Source organism: Rhodamnia argentea, chromosome 1, assembly GCF_020921035.1.
Source record: "Rhodamnia argentea isolate NSW1041297 chromosome 1, ASM2092103v1, whole genome shotgun sequence".
Classification (NCBI taxonomy): domain Eukaryota; kingdom Viridiplantae; phylum Streptophyta; class Magnoliopsida; order Myrtales; family Myrtaceae; genus Rhodamnia; species Rhodamnia argentea.
In genome coordinates, this window is record NC_063150.1 from 11,968,147 (window position 1) to 11,992,074 (window position 23,928).

Sequence of the window (23,928 nt, forward strand, 5' to 3'; positions counted from 1 at the left end):
GTAGACCACATAATAATTTTTATTTATTTGCTATTTTTTTTTATAGCTTACAATATACTGTCAATTTCATAGTAAATAAAAACTATCGTATATGTATATTTCATTCGTATTTTGTAATGTTCTACGCTTGAATATGACGACACGCCGTATTTGCACGGCCTTTTTAATATATCGCGAAACATAATAATTCGTGTTGGACGTAGCGAGTATCAAAATTCCTGTATACTTGTTTTCCAGAAGAAAAAGAAAGAAAAGGAAACCACTGCTGAAAAAATTGTAGAGACCAAACCGGATTAACTCGCGGTCCACACAACACTACGAACCGCTTCTCCGACGATTCGCTGGGTGGCCCGAATGAGGACCTCTTCTTAATCACCCGGGCAAGGTGCTTTCGCTCATCTTGCTTCTTGTGCCGAATCGAGGTTTATTGGAGACGGAGAGGAGTGGGAAGTGTTCGGCTTTTGCTTGTGGAATCGTTGGGTGGTTTCTGGGAGCGATCTTATTTGGGTTTTGTAGGGGCACGTGCTCGTTGATGAGCGGGGGGTTAAGTGCTGGAGAAGTGATCGTGCGCGTGAAGTGCTTGATTGAATGTCTGACAGAGAGATGTGGTTTTTTTTTGGACTGTGTTGGCGTCGAGTTCTGATTATCTGACTTGCTTTAACTAGGAAGAACGAGGGTCGAGATGCGTTTGTTCTGCTTTGCCTCTGATATCTCCTCCCTTTTTCCCTTTTGGGTTCTTCAGTCAATAGGTACTATTCTCAGTGTTATCTAATGTCCATGAACCATTCTACTTACGGGGAGCCGCAAATTATGGCTCAAATCCTCTCTGAGGGTGGATTTAGCAATTCAGAGCCTCTTGATCCACTTATCGGCAGCAACTTTAGCATGCCTTTAATAGAAACCGGCAAATAATATTTGAATTGATTTTCCATTCTACCTTTTGCTCTTTACCTCATGTGCTCGATAAGAAATGGGAGGAGGAAATAAGTGAAAAGCACATCTTACTTCAGACGAAAGCAGGGATTAGGCATTCTATTATTATTTTCCGAATACAAATAAAAGCTGTTGGAAAACACAAGTGAAAATTAAGTTAGGAAATTCTGGGATCATCTCGTTAAGTTCATAGCAGGGTATGCTTATAAACTTTTCAAATGCAAATTTCTGTAAGGGTGACGCCATGTGGAGGGCTGATGGAACTTTGACGTAATGCTGAAGTCAATCCGAAAGCCCCTCCTAAGAGGAGATCATGAATTTTTGAAGCCAGTCCAACCTTAGAGATTTGAGGGGGAATAATTACTTTTGGTTTGAATTGTCTACTTGTAGTGCTGGAGGGCTTTGGGTTTGACGAGCTGCAAACTGCAAAGGCTGTGATTTCCATAGTGCCCGGCACCTGAGACAATTGCTTACAAGTCAAAGCAAATCTCAGACTTGGTTGATGGTAAAGGTAATTTAGAGTGCTCATGCTTTCTGCAAATCAATTTCATTGTTGTGTTCAATGTCTTGATTTAAATATAAAATTCTTGATTCTCATATAGAATTTCTTGGACAGCCCGAATTGTTGCAAAATTTCGACCGGAGAATACAAGAAATTGGTGTGGAATTCAAATCAATTGAAGCTGAAGCTTGTGGTTTGGAGCTGTAATTATTTTTGAGAAAAGGTATGATATTTCATTTCCTGCTATTTTGTGTAGCATAGGAGGGTTTCTTGAGTTTTTGATCCACCTGCAGCCTTAAATGATGATGACAGGGAATGTCAGTCTGCCTGTTACTTGAATAGTCACAAATGGTCGATATTATTATTTTTTAATAGTACTGCTCTTGTAGCGACAATAGCCACATAAAACAATGGTTCTCTTTGCCATTATCAACTCATATGATTTTAAGTTAAGATTTTGTTTCGTTTTCATGACATGCTTCGTGTTTATTTTACCCAACTTATTGATGTCCGAAAACAAACATTTTCTCACTTTAAATAGCATTGATGTATAGTTAGATTTGACGATCAATTCTCTAAACATCCTGTTGTATTGGAATCTTCAATTTTGTTTACCTTCTGACTTGAAATGATTGCTGACAATACACTTTCACAATCTCAAATGCACACACTTGTGTTGCAGAAGATAAATGTCCCCTTTAAATCCTAATTATTTGTTCAATTGAATACTCTCATTCATCTTATTTAATTTTCTATTGGGACGGACTTGATAGTCATTGACTTCAGTGGAGGATTTTTAAAGGATCCAGGCATGACGATTTTTTATCCTTGTGGACCTATGGGGACACGAAAGAACCAAAGAGTGTTTTGTGGTGTTTGACTTGTGATTTTTGGGTGGTTCTGTGCTCTATTGGAAGCATACTTGGGACTCCATCATGTGATTGAAAAAGAGATATTTTAATTATCATGTGATAACTCATGTATTAGACATGATTTATAAGTGAGTTAACTTTGTCCAATGTAAATAAATTCCCTCATATGTTGTTAAGTTCAAAGATATATGAATCAGTGTTTGCCACAGCTTGTGGCCAGCTTTCAGCATGTATATGCTACTGAGCTTGATCTTTTGGGAGAAGGCTTAGAGTCTGAGTTCTCATAGAAAGATGTTATCTTTTCTGTTGTCGGAATTGAGAGGTGGATAGTGGGATAATATTCATAGGTTCGTAATACCAATCTGTTTCGACCGATCCGGATAACGTTGAAATTAACTTCTTTCAACCTCATTAAACCTAGAACTCTGCCAATGTCTCTACATCTGGGCCCATTTTTTTCTTGAAGCTTAGTCCAAATGAAAAACCAGGGAATAGAGAACCAAGCAAAACACATCGGAGGGAGAGAGGAAAGTTGAAGATTGCGAGGCCTTGAGTGTCTTTGCGCATGAAAAAAGGAAATACCAACCCAAGACAAAGCTCTGGGGAAGAGAGACACTTCTTCTTCCTTTATATTTTCATGCGAGCTGCTGTCTGTACCATAGAGCCGTGCTATTCGCATATATTAGGATCTCAATCCTGACAACCATGCAAACAGTTTGCTGGAGTTGGTGTCCCTTTGTGAAAGCAGAAGCAGTTGCTGCAAAGTATTGTTAATTGCTCTCTTACTTGGACTAGTCACTACCACAGGATACCTTGTTGACAATGCACGACATGACCTTGGCATTGGTAAAAGACCAATTTCTGATGCCTAAAAAGTCACTTGTACTCTTGGATAGAGCCCAGCATCCTCTAAGAGTTGTGTGAACTAAAGCTCCTTGTACTAAGATGCTAGCAGCTGCTGTTGCGGGGGAAGAGATATGACAAAAGATAAGAAAGGACATGAGAATAAACCCCTGGAAGAAAGTGACTACTCACTTGCTGTAGTAGAATGTCACGATGGCAGCCTTTGTTTGCAAATTTGGGCCTAAAAAGTTTCCCTTTCTGGACCATGGACCTAAATTGTCTGAATATGCTGGAAGAATTTATGACTTAGCTTTACTTGCCAACTTTTTACTGGCCAGTAAAAGATGGAAAAATGGTTGATCACAGATGTGAATAGGCATAATATCTCTATTCCTCTCTCTCTCAGAGAGATTTGTTTGTATATCTGCTTGTGCTCGGGCATTGTCTAGATGATCATGAATTTTCTGTTCTGTACGTGGTGGGCCAGAAATTTTGGGCTATATTAGTCAGTTCTAGGCCTTCAGTATGTTTTGCAGTAACAGTACTTTTTTGTTTGGCAGAGTGGGGCTGCAATGGCTGGAGTTGTAGAGAAATTCTTACTGGCATCAATGCTTATGTGGATAATTCCAGTTGCAGTTTTATATGGTTTCAACCATAATGTCTTTCCAGGTAAGGATATCTTTTTGCAACATGGTCTGCAATAAGGTGATTAATTTATCTCGGAGAAAAGCCCGCTAGTGTATTTCATTGATTTCTTTATGCTCATCTCATGCAAGGTCAATAATTTAGAAGGATTTGGCTGTAAGTCTTGAGATCGATGCAGATTTAAAACTCTATTTGCCTTAACTGTGTTGGTCTTGCATTTGGTCTCGCTTTGCCTCGATAATGGCCTGTAATGGGTTTGTATAGCTAGACTCATGTATACGCCATGTCGAGTTTTAGAATGTGGGAATTGGGTTTTCTCCTAGCATCTTAAAATGGACACTCATAGGTTCCCATGTACTCTTTGGGCCTTGTGAATTTATTTTTGACCTTCAATCACGGGATACCTTATTTATTTACTTTTTTTTGCTGAATTGGTTCTGCTGATCTCAGTCATAGATTTGAGTGATTCCAGGCATATGCTTTTGTTGGAGTTTGTCTGCATTTCCTTTAATTGTTGGAGCAGATGGATGAAATTACATTTGCAGTTTTCAGTTGTTTTCATAATTCCTCTGTCCTTCAAATCATTTATCATAAGGTAGTAAAAGTTATGTTAAACCAAAATCTTCTGTTTGGCATGATAAAGAAAGATAAAAGCAAATAAGCGGTTCCTTGTTTAAATTGTTCTAGTATGCCTGTTGCTGACTCTTGGCGTCTGCGTGGACTTGTGTCTCATGCTTGTGCTTACCTTTAGAAGCAGAGTACCTCATAGAAGAATTCCCTTATGCCCCTTATGGTAGAACATATGCTTTCTTTTAGTTGTCTAACTTCAATATTAACTACTTATGGTTATGTGGGTAGTTATACAGTGCCAAATTCTTTGAGTTCTAGTGACTGACTTTGAAGGTGAAGTTTAGGATGATTTCTCTAATCTTGTGCTTGAAGGGGCAATATTCTTCTGACTCTACTAAACTTTCATCCTAGTGTTGCAATGTTGTGGTGTGGGTGTGGCAAGATGAAGCAAAGCACAGCAATGAGCCGTGGATATTCTTCTTCTTTTTTTCTATAAATCCATCAAGTTCCAACGTTGAGTGAGAAATGAAAAATTCATGGAAAGTTACTATTATTGTCAAATTAGCTGAACACGAACAAGTTTGCAGAGTTATTATCGTGAAGGATATTTTAGAAATATGAACTTATTGTCGGGTTAACTGTTAAGGTGATTTCCACAAGCCTGAGCAACTTGAATATTTTCTGTGAGTAGAGAATGTTAGATCTTTCACCAAAGTGGAGGTCAGTGATAATCTAAACTCAAGACAATAAAAACCGGAAAACATGCAAAATTGAACTTCGAAGCACAGGCTTTGCTTTTTGATCGGGGTGAGGTGGTTAGATAAGGGGTGGTTTCGTCGGCTTGGGTTAGAAGGAAGGGCTTTGCTTTCGCTTTTTGAGGCCTGTTTGGATGAGCGTGGGCAAGTTCGAGATTCGCTATCGGCTTTGGCTTGGAGCGGCTCACCCCCTTTGTCACTTAAAGGGCAAAGTCGCTAAAGCGAGTCTAAAGGCGGAAGAGTGATCTTTGAACACTACTATGCTTCACCTATTATAGTAAGGTAGGTTTGGGTGTAGCAGGACTTGAGCCTGCGACCATTAAGTTAAAAGCCCAATGCTCTTCCAACTGAGCCATACACCCCAAAAAATATGTACTAGTAAATAAGGAAAGGATTTGTGCGGAAAAGAAAAGAGGGGGCCCCCTCTTCTTCTCATCATATTAAAAGGGCGCGGCTCTGTATGAGGCTCGTACTGCAGAGCAAGCGAAGAAAAAAAACTATAGGGCGCGCGTTATCACTCCCTCAACAAAAGGGTCTAGCTAACGCACCCCAACTTTAAAACTCAAGGAAAGCCTTGATCAATATGAGAAGCGCTCAAGCACCCAACCGAAATGATTTTTCTGTCTCACACGGCTATAGTCGTTCGAAAATTGAAAATATTAAATAACCACCATATCGATTCAAACCATGAACGTTGGAGAAAGGCCACTGTAAGGAGAGGATGATCATGCTGCAATGCCCCCTAGACATAAAATTCTTAAATTATTAGGTAACCCTAGCCTACTTTCGCCCACTTCACACAAGCAGTTAGATCATGTGGGACCTACGTGCTACTTGCATGAACCAATAACTAATGTGGAGGGGGATAGCGTAGACTGGGACTATCCAGAAAAAGCTCCCTCTAGATCTCATGGACATGCTATGTCGATCTTTGTTTCTAATGGTACAGATCAATGCACAGACATAGTGCATATGTTTTTCTGTCAAATTGTAACCAGATGTACTTGGTTTAGTCTAGAGGGAGACTATCAGGTGCTAGTGTCAGAAAATGAATGGCCCCACTTGGCTTAGCATGTAGTCTCTTGTTAGGTCTGTGACTTTTGTCATGATCGTTATGGTATTCTGTGCTTCAAGTTGAAGCTGTACAAACGTTTTGTTCTTGCAAACCTGTCTCTCGAAAAATTTGAGGATCAATTTAGCATTTTCTGTGATTCTCATATCCTCAGAGGCGAGGTTAAGAATATTTTATTTGTGGTAAGAAACACTTTTCAGTTACACTTGATATCTGAAGGATGCAATCAAATGGGTCATAGATGGCTAATTGAAGTTATAGACATCTATGTTTGTTTTTTTTTCCCGTAGTTCATGTCAAGAAATGTGGTTTGGGTGAACAATTTATCTGTTTGAACCTCGGTCAACAACAAAATTTGTCTTCATCGGGAAAACTTGCCGAATGTTGTGGTTGTGCTCAAACCCTGTTACTTCCAGATGCAACCTCCGGGAAAGGTTTTCTGCAATTTTGTTATCTGTGTCTCTATGTCTCTCTCTCTCTCTCTCTCTCTCTGTATGTATGTCTGTCTATCTGTCTATCTGTCTCTGTCTCTCTCTCTCACAGTGAACCTTTGCAACTTCCAATCGTGCTAATTTTTTGGGACCTGCACTTGGTGTCCATAATGAGAGCACTTTTCCTATTAAGTGTGTGTTGTTCTTGGGTTACATATATAGCTTGCTTAATCTAATTCACTATAGGCCAAATAGAAAGCTTGTGTATTTGGTTGTCAACGTTTCCTTTCCTTTTTCTGGAGCAGGTTCAAGCGATTTATCTCCTCATTCTCTGACGTTGTGGAGTGGATTGCTTGCTGTTATATCAGTCAATGCTGTGATTGGGTTCTATATATACTTGGCAATGAAGGAGCCCTCAGATAAGCATGAACCAGATCCTGCATTTCTTGCGCAAGCGAGAGCTAGCGTCCAAAAGCCTATAGAGTCGACTGAAGGTTCCTCTCAACCACGTGAGAAAGATGAATAGAATCATTCTAAAGCTCATGCTTCTCTGCTTGCTGTTGTCTCCTGGTTAGCAAGATGAATTCATACCTAAATCAAGGCCACGAATGAAGGTCTTCTAGCATACTGATGGTCTGGCAAATACCCTTTGGAATGGTTGTTGGTCTTGTTTTCGTAAGAAATCTGCCTTTTCGAACAATCAATTTCATGTTTGATTGTGTGGGATCATTAGGTATTCCTAGTGGCCGTGTTAGGGATCACATCCTCTTAACAACATTTTTGTACTTGCTTGTACCTAGTTGAAACATGGCTGATTGGATATAAATCCTAGTTCTAGATATGTATCCACCTTTGCTTTTCAGTAATGTTAGGCTCGTCGCTTTTGCAACAATAGTAAAATCGTCGTTATACAATATTGATGTCAAGGAGAGGTCCTAAACATGATTACTCTGCTGTAATCTGTGAAGAAATGGCTCCTTTCTGTTTGTTATTTACTTCACTTACTAGCCAATGGTTTGGCCAGAAACATTTCGGTTTAGTTTGGAATTGTGTCCTCTTTAATTTTTCAATGTCCAGCGTCTTACTGCTAAAACTCCACGAGAGATTCACCTTCACATGACTTCTCTCTTTGATTTGCCCGTTTTGCTGGATTTGATCTCGCTATTATTGGTACTTTTAGGCTTCTTCCCAATATGTTTCTGCATTTTGGCCGAGTTCTAAGCCAGGGGATGATCATCTTGAGTCTACTGTCTGGAATCGAAACATGAGCAAAGCAGCAAAAGATATGGAGACATTGCAACCTCGGACTGGAATTCAATTGTCTGGAAGCCAACGACAGCACGAGTAATTATTAGTTGCATTCGGCTTACACTCCCCCCTCCAAGAGCGAGTATACACTTGATAAACAACGATTTCTCCGGCGCTCTACACATAAGACTCGTCAAAACAGGTGAGATTCATCTATCGGACGGTCCCAAACGTCTGGTGCACCAGATTGATTTAATAAAATATTGGTTATGCTAATAAAGCACCCAGGTCGAGATTATTTATCCTTCATGATCTGCACACGTACTCGAATGTGTCTCCATGTTGGTCCATTCGAAATCTAGACAACTTAAGAACAAATTCGCCGCATTTGTGGACCTTACCTGAGTGTGATGTGAACATGCAATCATGAAATGAACACCAAATGAGGAATTATAATCATGAATTAATTCTTCTGCTAGTGTTTCTGAGCTTCATGGGCAACACATTGCTGAAGAATAACTTCCAAGGCGCATCGACATCATTTTCGACAGCAACGGGACAAGCAAAGCCCGCTTTCACACTGCATTTCCCGACCGAAGTTAAACTACGAAAGGCAAATTAAAGCAGAATTTTACACATGTTCACTCCTTTGTCTTTTTAACCACTTACCGGCTCGGTAAGGTGGGGTCGGTTTGATTCTTGGGTTGGACCGGCCGGTTGCATACCCATGCCTAGTAGCAAAAGGATCGGCTGTTTTGCACGGGGTAACTTCTGAAAAGCCCATGCTGACATGTCCGGAGCATATTTTCTGTGAAGAGATTTCGGAGCTGCTAGTACCCTAATGTTGTTACCATGACAAGCTTGCTCTTCGGACTTTAGAACGAGAGTGACATGGATTAGTTATGACCCAGTTGGAATCAGTAGTAAGGGCCTCTCTCTTTGTCGGTGAAAAAGATTAAATTAGTTCGAGCTTAATCATGGATGTGACTCAGGGCGTATACCTACTTCGTCTTTGGACAATACTGATAAAAGTCTCACAAGAGAATGGCAAAGTTCCCGCATCAAAATTTTAACAAAATAACATTAAGGAAAAGGATACCAAAATTATCACAACTTTCATACAGCGTTCACTTTAATGTCAAAACCTTTTGAGCGATCACTTGAGTGCCACTTTGGGAAAATTACCAAAACATTCCTAAATCTATTGCAATTGTGATAATTCACACCATTTGGGCCGATGCTGACGTGGCAATTTTTTATTAATATTTTTTTATTTTTTAGTATTTTTTCGGCTTTTTATTTATTTTTATTTTTATTTTATTTTTGGCTTTGGGCTGGCAACCTCCTGCCAACCATTGGCCGAGGGCTCCTGACCCTCGCAGGCCCTCACCCAGGGGCCGGTAGCAGGGAGGAGGCTGCATGCCCAAAGCCAAAAAAAGAAAGGGAAAGAAAAAAAAGGGCTAAGAGAATTATTAAAAAAATAAAAAATAATTAAATTTTTTTGAAAAGTATTAAAACATTACTAAAATTTGTCACGTTAGCGTCGACAGCATCACGTCGGTGTTGGCTAGTCAAATGTACTGAATTGGCACAATTACAAAAGGTTTATGGCTGAATTGATACAATTATAATAGATTTGAAATTTTTTTGGTAATTCTCCGGTGCCACTTTTATAAAATGACAATTACTTAAGTTCTATCGTGGCTTCGCCGGAAGAGCCATGTCAGACTTAAATACGAGGCCAGGGTTAATTTTTTTTGTCCACGTTGGACATCCAAATCTTTTTCTTTTTCAATTTACAGACAATCAAAGAAGAAGAATTGGTTGGTGATGCACCGGAGAATTGCCAGGGTTAATTTTTTTGTCCACTTTTTCTTTGTCCATGTTGCTATTTGGCTGGGATGCTATGCTGATGCTATGTCTATGCTGTGCTCTCCATGATCAAGGACGGATGCTACCTCTTCTGCACTTAATCTTGCAATTTGGACACCTTTACTTTTGATGCTGCTATATTCGGTGTTGGTTGTTTCCTTTTGTGTCGACGCCTACTGCTTTGTTACTTAGGAGCCTACTATATTGCTGGTGCTCGATGGATCCACGACCAACGCCTGATGCTGCTTCTTGATGCTGATACTTTCGGTGCTGTGGGATCGGGTTCCTATTGTACTCTCCAGTTTTTTTCTGTCCTCTGAGACTCTGCTTCCCCATAGTTATCTCCTTTTGTTTAGGGCTGTATGTTTAGCCTGTTTTTGCTCCGTTTTAGTTGGCTTTGCCTCGGGTGGTTGCGTCCTACACGCTGCTATGTATCTTGCAACCCGTTGAACCCTCTCTGGCACTTATGGTGCCACCCATGATTCATGGTTTTTGTGTCCAGTTTTCTATCTGTACCTAGCTTTTTGAAAAGTTCAATACACACTTACCTTACCAAAAAAAAAAAAAAAAAAGAATTGGTTGGTGATGATGAGTTGCTGATGAAGATGACGAAGGCAATGAAGACGACGAAGGCAATGAAGACCCGAACGCAAAAATTGATGATCAAGAAGAAGATGAAGATGATTTTTTAAGAGCTAAACAATGAGATTTCACATTCGTTTGCCCTGAATTAACGTATTAGGGATAAATTCGTTAAATTCGATTTGTTCTTCAAATCCTAATTCCTCATTTTATCCTAATTCACTTAGTGTTGCCATGGTCGTTGACTTGCGTCCACTCCATCGCTCGGGCAAAGCCGGATACTCATAGATATGAGCTCAACCCCAACTTTATCCTGTTGATCCTCGCCTCCACGAACTTCTTATAGCACGCTTCAATATCTTCCTCGTCGGATAGAGAGACTTCGTCGAGGTTGAAGTGGTAGTACCCAAACTCCTAACAGACGCCGGAAGCTTTGCTTATCTTGGTTAATTTGCATGAAGGAATTGTCCTTGTGATTCAGGTAGTCGCAGATTCGGCCGATAACTTCGACCAGGTGCTCTCTGCTCAAGGTTTCGTTGAGGGCTGAGTTAGGGTTCGGGGATCGTCCTGTTGATTTGGGTCTGGAGGCAATGCTTGAATTGAGGGGCTTTGAAGCTTGTGTGGGATTGAACCCTAGGGTAGAAAATGCGAAGCTAGGTGGAGATAGAGAGCGATTACTAAGTAGCAGTGGGATTGTATCAGTTAAAGTCAGAGTCGTCCTCGAAGGAGTTGAAGAAATCGGTATTGGCGAGCTTGTTGTCAACATGGAGGACGCTCTCGCCAAAGATCGGAGCGGATCGACGTCGTCTATGTCCATCGCCACCGTTGTTCGCTGATCTTCAAGCTCCACGAAGTAATCCTTGATCTTTTGATTTAAATGAATGCTCTAGGTACGATTAAAGTAGAGAGAGAGGGGAAGAGAGCCAGCAAGTCAAGTAAGAGCTGAAAGATTATTAAAAGTTGTCTACCTTGGTCTTCTCTTTTTTATGAGAAATGTCAAGTAAGAATTAAAACATTATTAAACAGGCCACATAGGATGAATTGTCGGAATTTTTTTGGGAAGAGGCACTTAAATGATCTTCTTTCTCGAACGTGCCACTGAAATGATATAGCTAAATTTTTCGGCTTTCTAAAAAAAAACTGTAAGCTCGGTTCAAATTTTCTTCTAAACAAAGTAATGAAAGATTCATATGTATTTCATGCTTCGAGATAATTAATCCCACATTTTTTTGGGTGTAAAATATAAGTATCATTTCTAAGATGTTGTACAGAAACTTAAGGGCATTCCCCAGTATTATAAATATGGCTATGAGCATGAGCAAATGGAGTGAGGGAGTCTCCATACAGTAGCTACTATTACATTTGTATGGAAAAGTCTAAAGTTCTTGTAGTACGAAGCTGGCCCTCTGACAATTTTACCAACTTTAGCCATGATAATGGGGACATCATTTGACATGTTTTGGAAAAATCTATGGTTACGTTCTATCCAAATGCAATATATGGTCGCTAGGAAAGATACCTTGAGAAATCTCATGGCTAAGTCCTTGCCTTTGGTAGCCTTGATTGCCCATTGGAGTTCATCATTCCATCCTCCTAAAGGACAATTAAGTCCATTCTTTGTGAGGATATTTTGCCACACGCTTCAAGTCCAAGTGCATTGAAAGAATAGCTGATCTCATTTTCCCGGACCGGACATACATATATTACAATGATGTCTACTTCAGGCATCCAACGAGATATGATCTTTGCTGTTGGTAGTCTATCTCTACAAATAAGCCAGTCGATAACATTGAGTTAATGATAACTCCACAAATGTTACGGATTAATGATAAAATATAATTAAGTTCTTGTCAAATATGGAATTGTGGTCGTTGTTGCTATATTTTGATAAAATAAACGGTAAGATTCTAATTATCGTTAATTATTTTTCTACTTAACGAATTAAATAACCATTGTTTATTTATCCTATTAGTGATTGTTCAAGCGCCATTGTTAGATATAATTATCGAACAAACTTAATTTCATTAAGTGCTATAATTTTTTATTCTCAAGATTCAATTGGATTAGTCCTACGTATAGTATCAATAGGGGATTGTGGAGTAAGGGTGAACGGCTTCAAAGCACGTAGGTTCAAGAGTTGGAACTTGGAATCTACTATGTCGGGAATGGTTTTTAGTTTTGGTGAATTTCTAATCTACCATGTAGACCATGTGACCGACTTTGCAACTAACCTCGTCAATTCGGTCCAATTCTGCACCCAGAATTGTGAATGGACTAGAATTCTTCGGGTAAGGTCGGTCCAATCCGATTTTAGAAGTCTACCTTGGACCGATGCTCACGACGGTCAATGATTTTCTGTTGTTGGCCTTTCTTCTATTCTTATTGTGATTAGTGTCTCAAGTATATAATTCTTATGGGGTCTGAAGTCTTCCCATGCTGATTAGGAGTTTTTGATCCGAATAGTTACCAAAGTCCCCCAATACATGAAAACAAGAGAGAGAAAGGAAATAATCAAATAGAGAGAGGAGGGGCAGTTCGGAAATAACACGGCAACTCGGAGAGCAATCTCCAAAGCGAGAAGACTTGTCGCGGGAGATCTCCATTTATTTGACTTCCTCGGGTGAAAAGGCACAAGGAAGGAGCTTTGGACATTCTCTGTCATTTTGCAAGTGTAGCAGGGGCTTCCGCCACATTGGAGTTGCAAAGGCCCTTCCATTCTCTCTCTCTCTCTCTCTCTCTCTCTCTCTCTCTCTCTCTCTCTTCTCCATAGTTTTTGTTTCTTCCCCGATCATCACGGTCACGCGTTGGTTCAGTAACTACAAAACCCTAATTGCATCATCTCCCTTTAGTTCTTCCGGAAGGCGCCGCCTTACGTCGCTTTCATCGTATAACAGCGACAACGACTATAACAAAGGAAAAAGGAGAAAGCTGACTCGATATCGATTGTTGAATGGCAAACCAAGGTCTATGGTGTGGATTGGAGACGGCAACGTTGGACGACATCATTAACAGGTTGTTCGATTTCGGGAACAAGCAATTCCCGCTCACCAAGGTTGAGATCGGCGCGCTCTGCCTGGCCTCTTGGGACATCTTCCTCTCACAGCCCAATCTCCTCGAGCTCGAAGGCTACCTCAAGATCTTAGGTTATCTATTATGATCTTATCTAATCTAATCTAATCTGTCTTTATGTTCATCTTTGAGATGTGCCACCACGAAGCTCTTGATTTTGGATCTTGTGGTGCTTGGTTCCCGTGTGTTGTTGCTTCCGGTTCTTTTGGGAGATTTTGGTTAAAGTTTAGGTTTTGTTTTTCGAGTTGCTGTATTTGGTGACTAAACTATTAAGGTTTGGACCTTCTGATTGGTTTGAGGGACAATTAGGTCTTGAAATGCACTCTCGGAACTCGTCGATGGAACTTAAATGACATTTCATTCAGATTTGGATTAGTGGTCAAGTTTCTGAGTTCTCTCCTTGATGGAGGATTAGAATGTGTTGTGTGTATGTCGAGACAGAAACTTTTTGTAATTTAAGGAAAATGTCTAATCCTTCGATAGCTTTAAGCTGATCATGTTTCCTTATGCATGAGGTCTACTAGGGTTAGGGCATATGATGTTAGGATTAGGCGCATAAAAATAATAAAATAGAAAATAAAGGCGAGAAAGTAAGATCGAGATACAAAGTTTATCTAGTTCACCCATAAGAGAAATATGTTAGAAATTAAACCAAATTCATGTATATCGAGGTTATTGTTGATGAACTTTCAAGACGCATGTACCAGCTTGTGCATGTACCGAGACCTATCTTTATTAGTTGAGTGTTTCGAGAGTCTTGTTGTATTTCGATGCGTAGTAAATGCTATGTATATACATCATATCTGTTCATGTATCTAGTGTAGATCAAGAGTCGTGTTTTAAACCTATAAATAGGCGTGTCTTGTAACCATTTCAGTGGGGGATGAATCGATTGTGAATACAGTATATTGAAAAGCCACCTTTCGTCTCCTCTTCCTTGTGTGAACAAAGTTCCTTTGTGAGTGCTTGTTGTGTGCCCCACAGCCGATTTCTCCCAACAAATTGGTATCAGAGCTTCACGGTTTCGTGATTATGGCATCAACAAGCAACCTTCCTTTTTCGTATCTAGTCCTCACCAAAGAAAACTATGGCAAGTGGGCTTCCGGAATGAAAGCCATACTCGGTGCCCATAGTGTGTGGGATCTCGTCAACAATGGCTATGATGAGCCGGATGAAGATGTTGCGTTGACTCAAACTCGGAGGAATGCGTTGGAGAAGACTCGTTCGAAAGATCAACTCGCGTTGTCAATCATCTTTCAAGCCTTGGATGATTCCATGTTCAAAAAAGTCTCGAATGCTACTACATCCAAGGAGGCATGGGAGATTCTTCAAACCACGCACCAAGGTGTTGAGAAAGTAAAGAAGATTCGTCTTCAAACTTTGAGAGGCGAATTCGAGGTAATTCGTATGAAAGAATCCGAGTCGATTCTGATTATTTCACAAGAGTTTTAGCTATTGTGAATTAGATGAAAAGGAATTGCGAAGATGTTCCTGATGTTTGTGTTGTCGAAAAAATTCTGCGATCATTGGATAAGAAGTTCGACCACATCGTCGTCGCTATCGAGGAATCAAAAGATGTCGATTCTATGACGGTCGATGAGCTCATGGGTTCATTACAAGCCTATGAAGAAAGACTGAAAAGAAACAAGTCTGAGCCGGTGGAGGAAGTACTCCAATCTTGATTGACTATCCGAGATGACAAAGGACAAAGAAGTGACCCTGTGCAAACTCGATGGGTCAATCAAGATCGTGAACACGGACGCGGTAGAAGCGGTTTCCAAGGAAGAGGCCGTGGACGAAGCGGAGGAAATTTCGCCTGAAGCAATGAGTGCTTTCACAATCAAAGAAGTGCTTGTGGAAGAGGAAGAAACACAAATGCGCGGTATGATAAATCAAAGGTTCAATGTTATCGTTGTAATAAATGTGGCCCTTATGCTTATGAGTGTTGGCGGAAAGAAAGTGCGGTAGCAAATGAAAATGCGAACATGGTGAATGATGGTGATCAAGTTCTTATGCTGGCATTTAAAGAAAATGCTGATGAAAAAAATGATACGTGGTACTTGGACACTGGAGCAAGTAACCACATGTGCGGTTGAAAGGAGATATTCGTCGAAATGGATGAGACAGTAAAAGGAAAAGTCTCGTTCGATGATAATTCTAAAATTCTCGTCGAAGGGAAATGTACGATTCTAATTCGCCTGAAGAATGGAACACATCAGTTTATTACTAATGTGTATTATGTATTGAAGATGTCGAGCAATATTTTGAGTTTGAGACAGCTTCTTGAGAAAGGATTTACTGTCCAGATATAAAATCTATGTCTTATGGTGAGAGATCGCAATAATAAGTTGATTACGAATGTAAAGATGTCGAAGAATAGGACGTTCACTCTGAACATCAAAGATGAAATGTCTACATGCCTTCAAGCATGTGTAGACAATCCTTCGTGGGTATGGCACTTGAGGTTCGGCCATCTCAATTTCGGCGGACTCAATATGCTTTCTCGCAAGAAGATGGTATATGGCTTACCGCATATTGATCATCCCGATCAATTATGTGAAGGGTGTGTTATTGGCAAGCATTCCGTAACTAACTTTCCGAAGGAGTTGACTTATTGAGTGAAGAAGCCACTGGAGTTGATTCATTATGATGTATGTGGTCCGATCACTCCTCGGTCATACGGTAATCATCGATACTTTGTTACGTTTATTGATGATTTTACTCGAAAGACTTGGGTGTTTTTCTTGACAGAAAAATTTGATGTGTTTGATACGTTTAAGCACTTCAAGAAAATGGTTGAAAAGAAGAGTGGTTATTTTATCAAGTCTTTAAGAACCGATCATGGAGGAGAATTTACCTCTGGAGAATTCAATCAATTCCGTGATTACCATGGTATTCGACGTTTCTTAACGGCGCCATACTCCCCACAACAAAATGGTGTAGCTGAGCGAAAGAACAGAACCATTCTCAACATGGTTCGTAGTATGTTGAAAAGCAAAAATTTGTCAAATGAGCTTTGGGCCGAAGCCGTCGGATGTGCAATTTATCTGCAAAATCGATGTCCCACGCAAGGACTCGATGGTGTTACTCCTGAAGAAGCATGGACCGGGAGAAACCAACGGTTTCTCACTTGAGAATTTTCGAGAGCATTGCTTATGCTCACATACCCGACCGTAAAAGATCGAAGCTGGAAGACAAGAGCAAGAAGCTTATTTTTATCGGGTATGATTCCTCATCGAAAGCTTACAAATTGTTTGATCCTGTTACTTTGAAAGTATATGTAAGCAGAGATGTGAAGTTCGATGAAGATGCTTTGTGGGAAGACAATCGACAAGTCGTCGAATCCGCTTGTAGTGATTCCGTCGAAATGGGGCGTGATTCTGTCGAAATAGAAGACTACTCATTGAATCATTCATCTTCCTTTCCAACATCATTTTCAAGTCCAAGTTCATTATCACCAACTTCTTCAAATGGTGTTGATGAACCGATAGCACCAAGATCGAGCAGATTATCCGAACTTTATGAAACCACCGAAGAACTCCATCTTGTATGTCTTCTCGCAGATTGTGAACCACTTATTTTCGATGAAGTTGCTAAAGAAGAAAAATGGAGAAAAGCCATGAATGAAGAAATAGAAGCCATCGAAAAGAATCAAACATGGGAACTCGCAGATCTTTCGAAGGACAAAAAGGCGATCGGTGTCAAATGGGTGTATAAGGCCAAGAAGAACGAGAAAGGAGAAGTCACTCGTTATAAGGCCGGACTTGTCGCAAAGGGCTACAAGCGAAAAGCTGGGATCGACTATGACGAGGTGTTTGCACCTGTCATCCGAATGGAAACCATCTGACTAATGATTTCCATTGCAGCTCAAAATCGGTGGCCCATACATCAAATGGATGTCAAATCGGCATTCCTGAATGGTGTTCTTGAAGAAGAAATTTATGTCAAACAACCACTTGGGTTTGTTGTGAAAAGTCATGAAGACAAAGTGCTGAGATTGAAGAAAGTTTTGTATGGGCTTAAGCAAGCTCCAAGAGCTTGGAACTCCAGAATCGATGCTTATTTCAAGGCGAATGGCTTCGAACAATGTCCGTACGAACATGCTCTCTACTTGAAGCACGAGAAAGGTGATGTTTTATTGGCATGTTTATACGTCGATGATCTTGTCTTCACAGGAAATAATTCCGGATTGATCGACACTTTTAAAGTGTCGATGGTGAAAGAGTTTGAGATAACAGATAATGGTCTCATGAATTATTTTTCGGGTATTGAAATAAAGCAAAATGCAGATGGGATTTTTATTTCCCAGAAAGGATATGCTGAAAATATCCTTGAGAAATTCAACATGAAAAATTGCACTTCGGTTAATACTCCGATGGATAGTGGTGCAAAACCGTCGAAGTTCGATGAAGGTGTCGATGTTGATTCGACATATTATAGAAGCTTGATTGGAAGCTTGAGGTATTTGACCTGTACTAGATCGGATATCATGTACAGTGTTGGAATTGTGAGTCGATATATGGAGAATTTGAAGACATCTCATCTTAAAGCAGTGAAGAGGATACTTCGGTACATCAAAGGTACTATCTCTCTTGGCTTGTATTATTATCAGTCCGAACTATTTCAACTTAGAGGTTATTCAGATAGTGACTATGGGGGAGATGTAGATGACCGAAAGAGCACTACGGGTTTTGTATTTTATCTGGGTGAAACCGCTTTTACATGGTCATTAAAGAAGCAATCCGGTGTTACTCTGTCGACATGTGAAGCGGAGAATGTTGCTGCATCATCGTGTGTGTGTCATGCGATATGGTTGAGAAAGTTGCTAAAAGAAATCCATATGGAGCAAAAGGATGCAACGGAAATTTTTGTTGATAATGTTTCTGCCATTGCTTTGGCAAAGAATCCAGTTTTTCATGAGAGGAGCAAGCATATTGATGTTCAATATCATTTTATTTGAGAACAAGTCAGCGACAAACAAATTGAAGTTGTGCATGTGAAAACCGGTGATCAAGTCGCAGATATTTTTATGAAACCTCTCAAGATCGAAGTGTTTCGGAAATTCAGAAGTTTATTTGGAATGATCGACGGAAGAGAATTTGGTTTAAGGGGGAGTGTTAGAAATTAAACCAAATTCATGTATATCGAGGTTATTGTTGATGAACTTCCAAGACGCATGTACCAGCTTGTGCATGTACCGAGACCTATCTTTATTAGTTGAGTGTTTCAAGAGTCTTGTTGTATTTCGATGCGTAGTAAATGCTATGTATATACATCATATCTGTTCATGTATCTAGTGTAGATCAAGAGTCGTGTTTTAAACCTATAAATAGGCGTGTCTTGTAACCATTTCAGTGGGGGGTGAATCGATTGTGAATACAGTATATTGAAAAGCCACCTTTCGTCTCCTCTTCCTTGTGTGAACAAAGTTCTTTTGTGAGTGCTTGTTGTGTGCCCCACACCCGATTTCTCCCAACAAAATAGACTATAAATAAATGGCACAAGAACTACATCTAGTGAGAACCTCGTATCTTTCTGTCGATCGGGAGTATGAACCACACCCCCAATATACAAAACTTCAATGATAGCAACTACCCTCTTTAATTTGGCAGCGTTAGCTGTATATCCATCCTTCTTATGTCATTGTGCTCCATTTAGTATAAAATCATATGGAAAGATTCACAATTTTCAAGCCTTTTGTTACCGAGGTTAACAATGACCGTTGGAGTTTTTATATTGTACACAGTACATTCCTATTCTACACGATGACTCTTATCTTGCTAATCATATCCCGAATGTCCGTTTTTGGTCGATCGAATCATATATCTCATTCTCTCTTGTTCCAGGTGACATTCACGGGCACTATTCGGATCTTTTGAGGTTTTTTGAACATGGAGGTTTCCCTCCTCAAGCCACTTATGTATTTCTTGGAAATTATGTGGATTGGGGCGGGCAAAGTCTGGAGACAATCCGCCTTTTGCTTGCCTACAAAATTAAGTTCCCCGAGAATTTCTTCCTTTTATGAGGAAATCTCCAGTGTGCGTCCGTGAATCGAATATATGGATTTTACAATGAATGTAAATGTCACATGATAGTTAGAGTTTGGAAGAATTTTATTGATTGTTTTGATTGTCTTCCAAGAGCCGCTCTCATAAATTGCGGGATACTATGCATGCATGGCGGCCTTTCCCCCAAGGTAACAAATTTTGATCAACTTAGACGCTTGCACCGCCCAAGTGAGGTTCCGGATCGTGGTATGCTCCACGATTTGCTTTGGGCAGATCCCGATAAGGATGTCGAAGGCTGGGGAATGAAAGATCAAGGCGCCTCATATACCTTTGGCCCAGATAGAGTGTCCGAATTCTTGAAAAAGCATGATCTGGACCTTGTTTGCCGTGGCCACCAGGTTAGTGACATGTTAATGCTTTCTTCTTTTGGTGCCTTTAGCCATAGAAATAGCTGCATTCACTGCTATGCTTTTCACAGGTTGTTGAAGATGGCTATGAGTTCTTTGTTGATAGACAACTGATGACCATTTTTTCTGCTACCAATTTTTGCGGTGAACATGAAAACTTTGGGGCAATGATGAATGTGGATGAAAACTTACTGTGCTCATTTCAAATTCTTAAACCTGCTGATAAACCAACCGATTCATCCGAGGATGACGTGATGATTGTTGCCGCATAACCTCCAAAGTTGCAATGTAAGTGATGTTCTTTGTTTTTTTCATTCATTGTGTACAAGAGTTTGTAGTTTGCACCCATCCCCCTTAGTGCTCTATAATGATTTTCTCTTTACTCATTATAAAAAAAAAAACACGCGTAGTAGTCACTAATGAAAAAAACCTTCTTCTAATTGCATTAGATTCTCTGTCTTCAATTTTCCAAGAGTCATGGTGGCAACCGTGTCAATCATATAAGGTTGTGTGCATTAGGATGACTGATTGCTTCTTTTAGTAGTAATGGATTAGAATGTGTGAGTTCCAAGTAGTGTTTTTCATGGGAAATCCAAATATCTAAGATTTTCCTCGTTCGGTTTCATGTTTCTATTGCATCAAATATTGCCACCCCTACGGTGCATGTGGACAAATGTGTTGTGGTTACTAAGCATTTACTTTACCTTGCAGAGCTCACATCATTTGGTCACTTAGGCACATAACTTGGAAAAGGAAGACAGAAAGAATCACTGGTATTGAAGCTTCTGTGGCGCATCATTTATCTGTTTTATCTTGATTTGTGTTTGGGATCTTCGGAATGGTGTTCAAAAGGAGGACGAATGCGATATGGAGCTTGAGCTTATTAGTGGGAGCGTGAAAAAACTTGAGTTTCATTTTCGCGATAAAAAATTGCTGATTGGTGCCCGATCTTCGAACGTTGATCCTAAATGACAACCATACAATTGTGGATTTTGGATGTCCGTAAATGATTGTTTCATCTCACTTGGATGTAAACCTTTGTTTTACTCATAAAAGGGCCACGAGCAAATGTAATTTCTGTTAAAGGAAACTGCTAATCTACTTCCTTACGGTTTGACAATGGGCATCCTGGAGTGTCGCTAGAAGTTTATTGTTCAAGAGTTGTGTAATAAATGCTGCCTGCCTTGAAATGAATATTTAAAGTTTCAAACAATATTAATGGTGATAATTGGCATTGGCCTCCCGCAAGATTGTTGAAATCCAGGCAAGGTTGCGTGATTCAATCTTGCCATGCTATAATTCCATTTGCTGATGCTTGGGAATCAGTCAAGAAATAGGAGGTCCAAGTGGCTATGCCATAGACTAATTTAGTTTGATCCTAATGTTCCCGAGGCTCCGCTTGTTACGTAGAAAATGAATGATTTGTAAAAGTTTAGGTTTTGGTTAAAGTTTAGGTTTTGTTTTCGGAGGCGTTGTATTTGGTGACCTGGACTATGAAAGTTGGGGCCTTTTGATTGGTTTGAGGAACAATTAGGTCTTGAGATCCACTCTTTGAACTCACCGAGGGAACTTAAGTGGCAGTTGATTCGGATTTGGACTAGTGGTTAGGTTCCCGAGTTCTCTCCTTGATGAAGGATTAGAATGTTGGTTGATATTTGTCCGGACCGAATTTTTTATCACGGAAGGAAAATGTCTAATCCTTCTATAACTTTAAGCCGATTGCGTTTCCTAATGTACGAGATTTACTAGGGTTGGGACATATAAAAGCTTCAATGCCAGCAACTTCCCTTTTTAATTGTGCAGCACTAATCGTATATCCACCTTCCTTATATCATTATGCTCCATTTAGTGTAAAATCACATGGAAAGATTCACATTTTCAAGCCTTTTGTCACCGAGGTTAACAATGGCTGTTGGATGAAGTTTTCACACCGTGCACAATACATTCCTATTCTGCACGATGACTCTATCGTTTACCTCAAGACTCTATTTTTCCAGGTGACATTCATGGGCACTTTTATGATCTTTTGAGGTTTTCGGAACATGGAGGTTTCCCTCCTCATGCCAATTATGTATTTCTTGGAAATTAGGAGGATCGTGGCAAGCGAAGTCTGGAAACAATCTACCTTCCGCTTGCCTACAAAATAAAGTTTCCCGAGAATTTCTTCCTTTTATGAGGAAATCATGAGTGTGAGTCCACGAATCAGATATATACTGATTTTACAATGAGTGTAAACGCATTGTGATGGTTACTGTTTGGATGAAGTTTATTGATTGTTTCATTTGTCTTGCAGTAGCCGCTCTCATAGAGTGCAACATATTATGCATGCATGGCGGCATTTTCCCCTAAGTTTATAAATATGGATCAAATTAGACGTTTGCCATGCCCAAGTGATGTTCCGGATCTTGGTCCGCTCCATGATTTGCTTTGGTCAGATCCCGATAAGGATGTCAAAGGATGGGGAATGAAAGATTGAGGCGCCCCATATACCTTCGGCCCGGATAGAGTGTGTAAATTCTAGCAAGTACCCTTTGGAATGGTTTTTGGTTTCGGCCCTTTCCTACATCTAGCTGAAACATGCCGGAATGGATCTATATCCTTGCTCTAGATATGCGTCAACCTTTGCATTACGGTGCTATTACGATCGTTGCATTTGCAAACAATATCACTCTATTGGCAAAATAATCCAACGCCGTGGTCCTAGAGGTCATCTTTGCTGTATTCTCCTTTTGGTTTGTTGTTGACTTCGCTTTTAAATGTCCGAGTGCTTAGATGTAAGCTGTTTCGATGAATTGGCCTTGCTTTAACTAACCAATAGTTTGGTTTAGTTTGCGATTATGTCCTCTTTAATATTTCTGATGAAAAACATAATTGTCATAACATGATTCTCATATTACATCATCTATATATCTAGTGAGCATTAGGGCTCACTAATTATAGAAAAAACTAAACTACCCTTTTAACACTCTCCCTCAAGTTGGGGCATAAACATCAAAGAGTCCCAACTTGTTACACAAAGTAATTACTCTACTTCCTTGTAATGACTTAGTGAAAAGATCAGCAAGTTGATCTTCAGTCCTTGTGTATTGAAGTGTTATGTTCTTGTTTTGAATCTTTTCTCGCACAAAATGACAATTTACTTCAATATGCTTTGTGCGCTCATGAAAAATTGGATTTGAAGCGATATGCAGAGCAGACTGGTAATCACAACACGTAATTGAGGGAGTTAACGATGACATAACGAGTTCGGATAATAACATCCTCAATCAAATCAACTCACTAGTCACATGAGCCATAGTCCGATATTCTGCCTTAGCACTTGATCGAGACACCACATGTTATTTCTTACTTTTCCAACTTACAAGATTGTCTCCCTAAAATACGTAGTTACCGGAAGTTGATCGCCTATCAAAAGGACAACCAGCCCAATCAGCATCGGAGTAGCTAATAACATCAAGATGTCCATGATTCTTGAACAATATCCCTTTGCCTGGTGCTCTCTTCAAGTATTTAACTATACGTAGTACTACCTCCCAATGTGTAGTACGAGGAGTACTCACAAATTGACTAACAACACTAACAACAAAAGATATATCCGGTCGAGTAACAATTAAATAATTAAGCTTATCCACCAGTCTCCGATACTTACTTGGATCATGAAGTAATTCGCCATGTTCTGCATCAAGTCTCACATTAGAATCCATTGGAGTATTAACGGGCTTTGCTCCAAGAAAACCAACATCACCGAGAATATCCAATACAAATTTTCGTTGTGATAATAAGATACTATCAAGTGAGTAGGCCACCTCAATGCCTAAGAAATATCGCAAACAACCCATATTTTTTGTGCTAAACTCTGCATGTAGAAACTGTTTCAATTTTTTTTATGCCTACAGAATCACTACCAATAATGATAATATCATCCACATACACAACCAGGAGAACACACCCAGCAGGGGAAGTAGAGCTAAAAACATAATGATCTACAATACAACGTCATAAACCAAACCGAATCACTGCATCACCGAAATGACCAAACCAGGCACGAGGAGATTGCTTCAACCCATATAATGCCTTGTGTAGGCGACAAACACTCGGCAGACTCCCCCGAGCAACGAA

The 23,928-nt window shown here is 39.9% G+C and overlaps 1 protein-coding gene, 1 non-coding gene and 2 pseudogenes across 6 annotated transcripts; 3 read left to right on the forward strand and 1 right to left on the reverse strand.

Moving 5' to 3' along the window:
- The first annotated feature begins 363 nt into the window (after positions 1–363).
- LOC115747018 lies at positions 364–7,387 on the forward strand. 5 transcript variants are annotated; one of them, XM_030683042.2, is made up of 4 exons: positions 1,241–1,444; positions 1,550–1,658; positions 3,718–3,819; positions 6,929–7,387. In XM_030683042.2, the coding sequence occupies exons 3-4, from the start codon at positions 3,723–3,725 to the stop codon at positions 7,147–7,149; spliced, it is 318 nt and encodes a 105-aa protein (XP_030538902.1). In that variant the 5' UTR covers positions 1,241–1,444; positions 1,550–1,658; positions 3,718–3,722; the 3' UTR covers positions 7,150–7,387. The 5 variants fall into 5 exon arrangements, with proteins under 5 accessions (XP_048132403.1, XP_030538902.1, XP_048132388.1 ...); XM_048276431.1 differs by having other exon boundaries at positions 1,550–1,655; positions 3,715–3,819; XM_048276446.1 differs by lacking the exons at positions 1,241–1,444; positions 1,550–1,658 and adding an exon at positions 364–538 and having other exon boundaries at positions 3,715–3,819.
- Positions 5,410–5,482, reverse strand: TRNAK-UUU. The gene has a single exon. It is a non-coding gene; the product is annotated as a tRNA-Lys (tRNA).
- A 5,817-nt stretch (positions 7,388–13,204) lies between the features above and the next one.
- Positions 13,205–20,882, forward strand: LOC115747037 (annotated as a pseudogene).
- LOC115747036 lies at positions 20,677–22,330 on the forward strand (annotated as a pseudogene).
- Positions 22,331–23,928: the final 1,598 nt, after the last annotated feature.